We start from the raw sequence: 13,725 nt of genomic DNA on the forward strand, positions 1-13,725 counted from the left end.
TCGGGGGTGTAGAACTCCAGAGGGGTTTTTAGTGGATCAGGCTGAAAGGGTGCGGTCGGTGCACCCTCAATGGAACTATTTGTTTATTTTCGCTCTGTCCTAAAATAAAAAAAAAAGGGGAAACTCGTTTTACTCCGGAACAACAGGCAAATAAACATGCATTCCTCAAACGACAATGTGGGCAAGCGCATAAGCAGGGCGCGGGGTAGGGCGCGAGGTAGGGCGCGAGGTAGGGCGCGAGGAAGGGCGCTAGGAAGGGCGCGAGGTAGGGAAAGAGGTAGGGCTCGAGGTAGGGCACGAGGTAGGGAACGAGGTAGAGCACGAGGAAGGTCGCAAGGTAGGGCGCGAGGTAAGCGCGAGGTAGGGCACGAGGTAGGGCAGGAGGTAGGGAGCGAGGTAGGGAATGAGGTAGGGCGCGAGGTAAGGCGTGAGGAAGGGAGCGAGGTAGGGCACGAGGTAGGGAGCGAGGTAGGGCACGAGGTAGGGCATCAGGGCGCAAGCTGCCTGTGATAGGAACAACCCTTTGGCGCTGGTGTAGGTCTGACAAGGAATGGACAGAGTTCAGCTTCCTAACCTATCAGACAGTTCGGTGGAGCTATAATGTATTACTATCTACCAACCGCTATCCAATTTCTTTGGATATGAAAAGCCGAGGGAGGAATAGGCCAGGAACTCCATCCCAGTCTGAGTTAGTCCAACTCAGGAAATGCCTCACTGACATTGTGTGTTATTTTGCCCAACATGTATGAACTGCAATAACTACATTTCAGAACTGTAAACAATTGAAATGGAATGGACTCCATCCCTGTTTACCAAACAGGTTAAAGAGAAACACAAGCAACAATCTTATTTGCACTTATTAATAATAAGCGGTTCATCACGCGATTATATTGTGGGCTAACTCAGTGATCTTCTGCCCTCTGGTGATGATAAATACAACTACAGGCTATAACTTTAAAAGCCCACCACAGCCTAGTTTTACATGATGTGATTGGCTGATCGTCTCTCTCTTTGCCGCCACCTGACATTTTTCTCGTCTCTCATTGGCCGAATCTTGTGACTATCACACAGAATGGAGAAATGAGGAAGTGGGCAGTGGTTAGTTAGCTAGCTAGCTAGCTGCTGAGGCTACAATAACTTATTCACCTATGTGTTAACTTACGACTAATTTCAAGGTTTAGTCAGGTAACGTTGTTTTCTACTTGTTTAAATGTTTGTCTTTTATGTTGATTTGGTACGGAATGTTTGATAAATGTAACGCTAGCTAGCTGACAGAGTATTCTAGCATGGACAGATTGGTTACTGTAGTTCTCAATACATTTAATTCTAGCTAGCTACAAAATATAGCTACTTCTACATTTGTGATTCTACAAAAGGTACTGGGATACGATGAAAAACCTTTCTCCTAGCTAGCTACTATCTTTTTTTAGTTTAGAGCTTTCTCCTCAGAGCCTTTCTGTGGTTATCAGTTGTGGATCTTCTCTTCAAGGCGAGGTGAGGGGGTAGGTAGTTGTAGACAGGGGTCACATGAATGTACTGCACCAGGAGGTCAAAGGACTGGCGTGGAAGGTTGAGGAGAGTGAACTGGCTGAGGGGGGTTGTTTACTAGTACATAGGCAGCCCTGTCCTTTCTACATCTCTCTCTCTCTCGCTCACCCTCTTTCTCTGTTTTATCTCACATTGCTCACCCAATCCCAATCCCTTGCCCATTGAGGAGTGTTGTGTAAAGGTGTCAGGCTACTACCCCAAGCTGTCTTAACTCTCTCTCTCTTTCTCTCTCTCTTTCTCTCTCTCTCTCTCTCTCTCTCTCTCTCTCTCTCCTATCTATCTAATCTAATCGTATCTATCAGAAAGAATTGTGGAGATGGAGGTGTCAGGCTACCAGTCCAAGCTGCTGTGTGAGCTCAATGAGCAGCGGAAGAGAGACTTCTTCTGTGACTGCAGTATAGTCGTTGAGGGACGGGTCTTCAAGGCCCATCGCAACGTCCTATTCGCCGGCAGCGGCTACTTCCGAGCCCTATTGGTCCACTACCTACAGGTGAGTCGTTTTTATTAAGTTTACATGGTATTGATACAAAATATGTAATTAAGGAGCCTGTGTATTATTTTACTTGGTGCTTTCACGTGTTTAAAAAATAAAGGTAAATTGATAACGCAGTTGGTCATGGCACTCCTGTTTTTTTTAAAGGGACAGGACACTGGCTGGGTAAACTCTAATGTAAACTCAGATCTAATCTAGTTTATAGCCTGTTTACAATATACCTTACTTCCTTGAATCTCTCCAACACCCTCCTCAGGACAGCGGTCAGCACCACAGCACGGCCTCTCTGGACATCGTGACGGCCGAGGCCTTCTCCTCCATCCTGGACTTCCTGTACTCGGGTCGACTGGACCTGCGCAGCGACAACGTCATCGAGGTGATGTCAGCGGCCAGTTACCTCCAGATGACTGATGTGGTGTCCTTCTGTAAAGGCTACATCCGCTCCTCTCTGGAGATCTGTAACAGGGAGAAAGAGAGGGATAGAAACAAAGAGAAGGAAAGAGACGGTCCGGCTGACAGTGGAACCCCAGCAATGCCACCTCCCTCTTCCAGAGCCTCTGTACCTGTAGCTGTACCGTCGTTGTCACTAGAGGGAGATGGAGTTACTAATGTACGTTCAGAATCCTCCCCTTCTACTGTCACAGACCCCCCATCCTCGGCAGCAGCCCTCCCCAGGGTCCCCACGCCCCCCGGCCCTAGCAGAGACTCTGAGAGCGACTGCAGCTCCAGAGGGGAGTTCCCATCTCATATTATTGTGGGCCGGACCCCCCACGGACACGGGGACCATCTGATGAACCCCCTTTCCTCCTCAACATCTGGCTTGACCTTAGAACTGGTGCACCCCAAGATCGAGTACGACCCCGACGACGAGGCCGAGGAAGGGTCCCCCGATACCAAAGACCTGCCGTTGTTTATGGGACCCCCCCTCCACACCCTCCACACCCACCACCCAGACCACCTCCATGACAGGCTGGCGTCCTCCAGCCCTTCCCCCAGCAGCGAGCGCTCCTCCCTGGGCTTCGGGGGCTGCCACGCCAGGCAGTTCATGGATGTGCTGTTGAGAGGTGGCTCCAGCCCCCACATGGACAGAGGGGAGCAGGGCCAGATGTTTGCCCAGGGATTGGGCCTCTGGGGTGGGGGAGGCAGGGTGGATGAAGGTCTGGGGATGGGTGGTTCCTCTATTATGGAGATACAGAGCGACTGGTACGGAGAGGACACAGGTAATTACATTCAGTACCCTAACCCTAACTAAGTTTTATATTCAACTTTAGTTTCTTCTTGTTTCTTTTTACAGTGTTTTTTTTTTCTTGCCGCTATCAGGCTTTGGTCTGGGGTTTCTTTCTACTTTCATGACAAGAAGATTTGCTTTTAAAAAAAGACCATATCGAATTGTGACATTATATTAACTTTATAACATCGACTAAAGGACTAACTCATTAGTGTGTGTGTGTGTGTGTGTGTGTGTGTGTGTGTGTGTGTGTGTGTGTGTGTGTGTGTGTGTGTGTGTGTGTGTGTGTTCTCATTGTTTAATTGACTTTCCTCCCCTGCAGGAGATGGCTTGGTGGTACCTGTGAAGCTCCACAAGTGTCCGTTCTGCCCGTACACCGCCAAGCAGAAGGGCATCCTGAAGAGACACATCCGCTGTCACACTGGAGAGAGACCCTTCCCCTGTGAGACATGTGGCAAGAGGTTTACGCGTCAGGAACACCTCCGCAGCCACTCACTCAGCGTAAGAGAGAAAGAGTGTGTGTGTAAAAATACAGACAGACACTGATCTTTCTAATGGACAGTCTCTCTGTCTGTCCGTCTGTCTGTCTGTCTGTCCGTCTCTCTGTCTGTCCGTCTCTCTGTCTGTCCGTCTCTCTGTCTGTCCGTCTCTCTGTCTGTCCGTCTCTGTCTGTCTGTCTCTCTGTCTGTCCGTCTGTCTGTCTGTCCGTCTCTCTGTCTGTCTGTCCGTCTGTCTGTCTGTCCGTCTCTCTGTCTGTCCGTCTCTCTGTCTGTCTGTCCGTCTCTCTGTCTGTCTGTCCGTCTCTCTGTCTGTCTGTCCGTCTCTCTGTCTGTCTGTCCGTCTCTCTGTCTGTCTGTCCGTCTCTCTGTCTGTCTGTCCGTCTCTCTGTCTGTCTGTCCGTCTCTCTGTCTGTCTGTCCGTCTCTCTGTCTGTCCGTCTCTCTGTCTGTCCGTCTCTCTGTCTGTCCGTCTCTCTGTCTGTCCGTCTCTCTGTCTGTCCGTCTCTCTGTCTGTCTGTCCGTCTCTCTGTCTGTCTGTCCGTCTCTCTGTCTGTCTGTCCGTCTCTCTGTCTGTCTGTCCGTCTCTCTGTCTGTCTGTCCGTCTCTCTGTCTGTCTGTCCGTCTCTCTGTCTGTCCGTCTCTCTGTCTGTCTGTCCGTCCGTCTGTCCGTCTCTCTGTCCGTCTCTCTGTCCGTCTGTCCGTCTGTCTGTCCGTCTCTCTGTCTGTCTGTCCGTCTCTCTGTCTGTCTGTCCGTCTCTCTGTCTGTCTGTCCGTCTCTCTGTCTGTCCGTCTCTCTGTCTGTCCGTCTCTCTGTCTGTCCGTCCGTCTCTCTGTCCGTCTGTCACGGGGTGTCTGTGTGTTTTACATGCTGTTGGGTTCTTCATCATGAGGACACCATCATCGTAGTCATGGCTGTGTTTGTCAGTCTGGTTCCATGTTTCTTTATTGAATGTAATTCCTGGGGTGTAATTGTCTGCATCGTTGTCTGAACCAATCCCCCATATTTTTGTATATATTTACAGTACCAGTCAAAAGGTTTGGACACACCCACTCCTTCAAGGGTTTTTCTTTATTTTTTACCATTTTCTACTTTGTAGAATGATAGTGAAGACGTCAAACTATGAAATAACATAAATTAAATCATGTAGTAACCAAAAACTGTGTTATCTAAATATATTTGGTATTTGAGATTCTTCAAAGTAGCCACCCTTTGCCTTGATGACAGCTTTGCACACTCTTGGCATTCTCTCAACCAGCTTCACCTTAGAATGCTTTTCCAGCAGTCTTGAAGGAGTTCCCACATATGCTGAGCACTTGTTGACTGCTTTTCCTTCACTCTGTGGTCCAACTCATCCCAAACCATCTCGATTGGGTTGAGGTCAGGTGATTGTGGAGGCCAGGTCATCTGATGCAGCGCTCCATCACTCTCCTTCTTATCCTTTACACAGCCTGGAGGTGTGTTGGGTCATTGTGCTGTTGAAAAACAAATGATAGTTCCACTAAGCCCAAACCAGATGGGATGGCGTATCGCTGCAGAATGCTGTGGTAGCCATGCTTGTTAAGTGTGCCTTGAATTCTAAATTATTCACCGACAGTATCACCAGCAAAGCACCATCACACCTCCTCCTCCATGCTTCACGGTGGGAACCACACATGCAGAGATCATCCGTTCACCTACTCTGTGTCTCACAAAGACACAGCGGTTGGAATCAAAAATCTCAAATTTGGACTCATCAGACCAAAGGACTGATTTCCTCTGGTCTAATGTCCATTGCTCGTGTTTCTTGGCTCAAGCAAGTCTGTTCTTCTTATTGGTGTCCTTTAGTAGTGGTTTCTTCTTCGACCATGAAGGCCTGATTCACACAGTCTCCTCTGAACAGTTGATGTTGAGATGTGTCTGTTACTTGAACTCTGAAGCATTTTTTGGGGCAGCAATTTGAGGTGCAATTAACTCTAATGAACTTATCCTCCGCAGCAGAGGTAACTCTGGGTCTTCCTTTCCTGTGGCGGTCCTCATGAGAGCCAGTTTCATTATAACACTTGGTGGTTTTTCGACTGCACTTAAAGAAACGTTCAAAGTTCTTGAAATGTTCCGTATTGACTGACCTTCATGTCTTAAAGTAATGATGGACTGTCGTTTCTCTTTGCTTATTTGAGCTGTTCTTGCCACAATATGGACTTGGTCTTTTACCAAATAGGACTATCTTCTGTATACCACCTCTACCTTGTCACAACACAACTGATTGGCTCAAACACATTAAGAAGGAAAGAAATTCCACAAATTAAGTTTTTAACAATGCACACCTGTTATTTAAAATGCATTCCAGGTGACTACCTCATGAAGCTGGTTGAGAGAATGCCAAGAGTGTACAAAGCTGTCCTCAAGGCAAAGGGTGGCTATTTGAAGAATCTCAAATATAAAATATGTTTTGATTTGTTTAACACTTTTTTTTTTGGTTACATGATTTCATGTGTTATTTCATAGTTTTGATGTCTTCACTATTATTCTACAATGTAGAAAATAGTCGAAATAAAGAAAAACCCTGGAATGAGTAGTTGTTCTAAAACTTTTGACTGGCACTGTATCTCTGAACACCATCCAGTCCCATCCTTCAGCTCCATCCAGTCCCATCCTTCAGCTCCATCCAGTCCCATCCTTCAGCTCCATCCAGTCCCATCCTTCAGCTCCCCTCAACCCCTCCCATCTATCTCTGACCACCATCCAGTCCCACCCTTCAGCTCCACTCAACCCCTCCCATCTATCTCTGAACACCATCCAGTCCCATCCTTCAGCTCCACTCAACCCCTCCCATCTATCTCTGAACACCATCCAGTCCCATCCTTCAGCTCCATCCAGTCCCATCCTTCAGCTCCATCCAGTCCCATCCTTCAGCTCCATCCAGTCCCATCCTTCAGCTCCACTCAACCCTTCCCATCTATCTCTGAACACCATCCAGTCCCATCCTTCAGCTCCACTCAACCCCTCCCATCTATCTCTGACCACCATCCAGTCCCATCCTTCAGCTCCACTCAACCCCTCCCATCTATCTCTGAACACCATCCAGTCCCATCCTTCAGCTCCACTCAACCCCTCCCATCTATCTCTGAACACCATCCAGTCCCATCCTTCAGCTACCCTCAACCCCTCCATCTATCTCTGAACACCATCCAGTCCCATCCTTCAGCTACCCTCAACCCCTCCCATCTATCTCTGAACACCATCCAGTCCCATCCTTCAGCTCCATCCAGTCCCATCCTTCAGCTCCCCTCAACCCCTCCCATCTATCTCTGAACACCATCCAGTCCCATCCTTCAGCTCCACTCAACCCCTCCCATCTATCTCTGAACACCATCCAGTCCCATCCTTCAGCTCCCCCCTCACTCGAACACCATCCAGTCCCATCCTTCAGCTACCCTCAACCCCTCCCATCTATCTCTGAACACCATCCAGTCCCACCCTTCAGCTCCCCTCAACCCCTCCATCTATCTCTGACCACCATCCAGTCCCATCCTTCAGCTCCCCTCAACCCCTCCCATCTATCTCTGAACACCATCCAGTCCCATCCTTCAGCTACCCTCAACCCCTCCCATCTATCTCTGAACACCATCCAGTCCCATCCTTCAGCTACCCTCAACCCCTCCCATCTATCTCTGAACACCATCCAGTCCCATCCTTCAGCTCCACTCAACCCCTCCCATCTATCTCTGAACACCATCCAGTTTTCACAAAAGAACTGAACCTTTCTATTCTCATAATTTCTACAGATTGTAAATTTAAATTAATTTGCCTTTTTAGTAAAAGTATTATTATCCTATTGATCAATTGACTAAGGTTTTCAAATCACCCAGCAGTGCAGAGTTAGCTCCAGGTAAATGTTGCAGTTCTTCAGCCATTCCTGAACCTGCGTACAGAAACAAGCTACATATGGACAGTACCATTAAAAAGCTACATATGGACAGTACCATTAAAAAGCTACATATGGACAGTACCATTAAAAAGCTACATATGGACAGTACCATTAAAAAGCTACATATGGACAGTACCATTAAAAAGCTACATATGGACAGTACCATTAAAAAGCTACATATGGACCGTACCATTATAAAGCTACATATGGACCGTACCATTATAAAGCTACATATGGACCGTACCATTAAAAAGCTACATATGGACCGTACCTAAACAAGTGATCTATAGTAGATTGTTAGTAGTTTATTAACAAGAAATTTGTGGAGTTGTTGAAAAACCGAGTTTTAATGACTCTATATGGTGCAGCTGTACATTTTATTTTTCCAATTTTGGTCTTTAATGCAGACAAACACTTTCTTTTCCTTCTTCCACTTGCCTCTTCCATTTTTTTTTTGTTGTTATTTGGGTAGAGCGATAGATTTCGATATATTTTTGTTAGCTGCATGTGTGACAACTCCACCAGTTATATTTGTGATCTCATTAACAAAGATTATTAAAAAAATACAAAATATATTTTCCCAAAATATTTTTTTTTAATCTTATTATGTTTAACCGTTATATTTGTTGTAATATTTGTTCTGTCTTTTCTGGTAGATTAAACTGAAATTGCAACCGGATTGTTTTAAAAATAGCGATATTTTTGAGATTTCCTTTTCAAATGTTTTATTTATTATATAAGAACAAATTCTTATTTTCAATGACGGCCTACCGGGGAACAGTGGGTTAACTGCCTTGTTCAGGGGGCAGAACGACAGAACGATTTATACCTTGTCAGCTCGGGGATTTGAACTTGCAACCTTTCGTTTACTAGCCCAACGCTCTAACCACTAGGCTACCTGCCGCCCCAATTAACTGAAAGTGAGAGGTTGTAATCTGAAATAATAAAGGTGAAAAAGGCCATTCTTGAACATGGGGTGAGACATTCTTACTAATCTGATAGAGAACCAGTTCAGATTTTAAGTATATTTTTTATATGACTGAAGCCTTTAGTGAGGTTCAATGCTGTAATAATTTCAGCCCTCTGTTTTCATATTTATTAAATAATGTAGTGTTTGTGTATAGATGTGTGTGTGTACTGATTGATGTTAACATGTCTTCGTCTCTGATACCCAGGTGCATCGCTCCAGTTGGCCCGTGGTTTGTAAAGGGTGTAGAAGAAGCTTCGCCGGAGCCCTGTCCCACGGACTCAAACGCTTTGGCCTGTGTGACAACTGTACCTGTGTTACGACCACGGGCCACGACGACTCACCTCTCGCCCACATCAACCTCAACGGCCAACCAGAGGCCATGGAACGTGGGGACGGAGACGGTGATTGGCCCAGGTTCAGGGATGATGCTGATGACATGGAGGCCGGGGAAGGGATTATAGAGGAACTGGGGGAGAAAGGGGAACTACACAGATGAATGTCAGAGATCCCATTCACAGTGGACATGAAGGAGAGGAGACAAGGAAAGGAAGAATTTAACTTTCAGACTCAGTTTTAGTCCTAGCTTGTGGTCTACCTCCCCCAGTGGTTTAATAGGGGAACATTTTGGACCAAAATAACTGTGGTACAGAAACAGAACTGCATGACCATAAGAGGACTGGTTTGTCCCTAGGAGGAGGACGTTGTCCCTAGGAGGAGGACGTTGTCCCTAGGAGGAGGACGTTGTCCCCAGGAGGAGGACGTTGTCCCCAGGAGGAGGACGTTGTCCCTAGGAGGAGGACGTTGTCCCCAGGAGGAGGACGTTGTCCCGTCCCCAGGAGGAGGACGTTGTCCCGTCCCTAGGAGGAGGACGTTGTCCCGTCCCTAGGAGGAGGACGTTGTCCCGTCCCTAGGAGGAGGACGTTGTCCCGTCCCTAGGAGGAGGACGTTGTCCCGTCCCTAGGAGGAGGACGTTGTCCCGTCCCTAGGAGGAGGACGTTGTCCCGTCCCTAGGAGGAGGACGTTGTCCCGTCCCTAGGAGGAGGACGTTGTCCCGTCCCTAGGAGGAGGACGTTGTCCCGTCCCTAGGAGGAGGACGTTGTCCCGTCCCTAGGAGGAGGACGTTGTCCCGTCCCTAGGAGGAGGACGTTGTCCCGTCCCTAGGAGGAGGACGTTGTCCCGTCCCTAGGAGGAGGACGTTGTCCCGTCCCTAGGAGGAGGACGTTGTCCCGTCCCTAGGAGGAGGACGTTGTCCCTAGGAGGAGGACGTTGTCCCTAGGAGAAGGACGTTGTCCCTAGGAGGAGGACGTTGTCCCGTCCCTAGGAGGAGGACGTTGTCCCTAGGAGGAGGACGTTGTCCCTAGGAGAAGGACGTTGTCCCGTCCCTAGGAGAAGGACGTTGTCCCCAGGAGGAGGACGTTGTCCCTAGGAGAAGGACGTTGTCCCGTCCCTAGGAGGAGGACGTTGTCCCGTCCCTAGGAGGAGGACGTTGTCCCGTCCCTAGGAGGAGGACGTTGTCCCGTCCCTAGGAGGAGGACGTTGTCCCTAGGAGAAGGACGTTGTCCCGTCCCTAGGAGGAGGACGTTGTCCCGTCCCTAGGAGGAGGGACGTTGTCCCGTCCCTAGAAGAAGGACGTTGTCCCGTCCCTAGGAGGAGGACGTTGTCCCGTCCCTAGGAGGAGGACGTTGTCCCTAGGAGGAGGACGTTGTCCCTAGGAGGAGGACGTTGTCCCGTCCCTAGGAGGAGGACGTTGTCCCGTCCCTAGGAGGAGGACGTTGTCCCTAGGAGGAGGACGTTGTCCCTAGGAGGAGGACGTTGTCCCGTCCCTAGGAGGAGGACGTTGTCCCGTCCCTAGGAGGAGGACGTTGTCCCGTCCCTAGGAGGAGGACGTTGTCCCGTCCCTAGGAGGAGGACGTTGTCCCGTCCCTAGGAGGAGGACGTTGTCCCGTCCCTAGAAGGAGGACGTTGTCCCGTCCCTAGGAGGAGGACGTTGTCCCGTCCCTAGGAGGAGGACGTTGTCCCGTCCCTAGAAGAAGGACGTTGTCCCTAGGAGGAGGACGTTGTCCCGTCCCTAGGAGGAGGACGTTGTCCCGTCCCTAGGAGGAGGACGTTGTCCCGTCCCTAGGAGGAGGACGTTGTCCCGTCCCTAGAAGAAGGACGTTGTCCCCAGGAGGAGGACGTTGTCCCGTCCCTAGAAGAAGGACGTTGTCCCTAGGAGGAGGACGTTGTCCCGTCCCTAGGAGGAGGACGTTGTCCCGTCCCTAGGAGGAGGACGTTGTCCCGTCCCTAGAAGAAGGACGTTGTCCCCAGGAGGAGGACGTTGTCCCGTCCCTAGGAGGAGGACGTTGTCCCGTCCCTAGAAGAAGGACGTTGTCCCTAGGAGAAGGACGTTGTCCCTAGGAGGAGGACGTTGTCCCGTCCCTAGGAGGAGGACGTTGTCCCGTCCCTAGAAGAAGGACGTTGTCCCTAGAAGAAGGACGTTGTCCCTAGGAGAAGGACGTTGTCCCCAGGAGGAGGACGTTGTCCCTAGGAGAAGGACGTCTCTTCTACTTGGTCATGGTGGCACAATGCACCAGGTGACGTTACTCCATAACAGTCTGTTCTCCATGGAAACAGCAGGTGTCTTGTCCTCAACAGCCTCATCAACTCCATGCGAAGGAGATGTGTCGCGCAGCATGAGGCAAAAGGTGGTCACTCTAGATATGACTGGTTTTCTGATCCGCGCCCCTACCTTGTTTTCTTAAGGTGTCTGTGACCAACAGATGCATATCTTTATTCCCAGTCATGTGAAAATCCATAGATTAGGGACTCATTTATTTAAATTGACTGAGTTCCTTATATGAACTGTAACTCAGTAAATTGTTGCATTTTTATATTTTTGTTCACTGTAAATTTCAGGATAATTGTGTATCTCTGTAAATAATCAGAATTCATGTCAAATCAAGGAAAGTTTTTTAAAAACAGTGCTTGTCCAAAAAAATGTTGTTCTCTTATCACAGTTTAGTCCAGGTGTGGGGTAAATTGAGCCGCTGGACAGAGTGAATTAATCCACCTACATAATTCTGTACTGAATTAAATATTACCACAACCCTTTTAAAACCATGTCTATGTTTATTTCCCAAACACAATTCAACATTTTCACAATCGCTTTTTTTTTTGGTCATTGTCTTTGTCATAATTTGAAGCATATTTTAACACAGGGCTTAACACCTAACAAACACTATGTACTTTTACCATAGGCCCGGTTGTTACCTCATAAACCAGTGATAATGCCCCACATTACACCAGGGAAGAAAACACTTACATTGGTTCAACTTGCCACTGGCTCAACCATTGGTTCAACTTGCTACTGGCTCAACCATTGGTTCAACTTGCCACTGGCTTAACCATTGGTTCAACTTGCCACTGGCTCAACCATTGGTTCAACTTGCTACTGGCTTAACCATTGGTTCAACTTGCCACTGGCTCAACCATTGGTTCAACTTGCCATTGGCTCAACCATTGGTTCAACTTCCCACTGGCTCAACCATTGGTTCAACTTACATGGGAAACATATTAGCCCACACAGCTGAAAGGATGCACTTTTATTCCAGGTTTAGGACCTCAGATTGTAGCGTATAGAGAGACCCCAACTGATGTATAGAACAATATTAAATGTATCATCTACTTTGGTTTAGATACAAGCATCATAAAACCTCTTAACACTATAAATTCATTTGACTCAATTGAAAATCCATTATTTTAACTTTTTTTTTTTTTCATCTAACTTGCTGACCACTTTTTCCACGTGGATTCTTCCTTCAGACTCCATGAAATTATGACCTCTTCCTAAACATTTGGTGTGACGGTGTGGTGCCAGGTAAACATCCGATCCCTCAACATCAGCCAAACAAAGGAGCTAATATTGGACTTTGGGAGGAACCAGACTGGACAAGCCCCCCCCCATCCTCATCAACCCCTGCTGCTCCCACTATGGGCATTCCCCAATGGACTCTTACTCAGCCCCCACAGTTGTCAATGTGTTTTAATATTAATTTGTCTCATTCACTTCTCTTTTTATTTTTATTTTTTCATTTGACCTGCACTGTTGGTGCATCAGATGTTCGCTGTACCCTGCTTTAATAACTCTACCCACATGTACAGTGGGGCAAAAAAGTATTTAGTCAGCCACCAATTGTGCAAGTTCTCCCACCTAAAAAGACGAGAGAGGCCTGTAATTTTCATCATAGGTACACTTCAACTATGACAGACAAAATGAGGAAAAGAAATCCAGAAAAATCACATTGTAGGATTTTTAATGAATTTATTTGCAAATTATGGTGGAAAATAAGTATATAGCCTCACCTGTATATAGCCTCCACATTGACTCTGTACCGGTACCCCCTGTATATAGCCTCCACATTGACTCTGTACCGGTACCTCCTGTATATAGCCTCCACATTGACTCTGTACCGGTACCTCCTGTATATAGCCTCCACATTGACTCTGTACCGGTACCTCCTGTATATAGCCTCCACATTGACTCTGTACCGGTAGCCCCTGTATATATCCTCCACATTGACTCTGTACCGTAACACCCTGTATATAGCCTCCACATTGACTCTGTACCGGTACCCCCTGTATATAGCCTCCACATTGACTCTGTACCGGTACCCCCTGTATATAGCCTCCACATTGACTCTGCACCGTAATACCCTGTATATAGCCTCCACATTGACTCTGTACCGGTACCCCCTGTATATAGCCTCCACATTGACTCTGTACCGGTACCCCCTGTATATAGCCTCCACATTGACTCTGTACCGGTACCACCTGTATATAGCCTCCACATTAACTCTGTACCGGTACCCCCTGTATATAGCCTCCACATTGACTCTGTACCGGTACCTCCTGTATATAGCCTCCACATTGACTCTGTACCGGTACCTCCTGTATATAGCCTCCACATTGACTCTGTACCGGTACCCCCTGTATATATCCTCCACATTGACTCTGTACCGTAACACCCTGTATATAGCCTCCACATTGACTCTGTACCGGTACCACCTGTATATAGCCTCCACATTGACTCTGTACCGGTAC

The 13,725-nt window shown here is 47.9% G+C and overlaps 1 protein-coding gene across 1 annotated transcript; it reads left to right on the plus strand.

The window, feature by feature from the left end:
• The first annotated feature begins 1,062 nt into the window (after positions 1-1,062).
• Positions 1,063-11,742, plus strand: zbtb8b (zinc finger and BTB domain containing 8B). The gene is made up of 5 exons (XM_045695074.1): positions 1,063-1,185; positions 1,851-2,038; positions 2,298-3,261; positions 3,592-3,770; positions 8,852-11,742. Exons 2-5 carry the CDS (start codon positions 1,865-1,867, stop codon positions 9,140-9,142), a joined length of 1,608 nt encoding a protein of 535 aa, XP_045551030.1. The 5' UTR covers positions 1,063-1,185; positions 1,851-1,864; the 3' UTR covers positions 9,143-11,742.
• Positions 11,743-13,725: the final 1,983 nt, after the last annotated feature.

The sequence above is a fragment of the Salmo salar genome, chromosome ssa14, assembly GCF_905237065.1.
Source record: "Salmo salar chromosome ssa14, Ssal_v3.1, whole genome shotgun sequence".
In the NCBI taxonomy this organism is placed as follows: domain Eukaryota; kingdom Metazoa; phylum Chordata; class Actinopteri; order Salmoniformes; family Salmonidae; genus Salmo; species Salmo salar.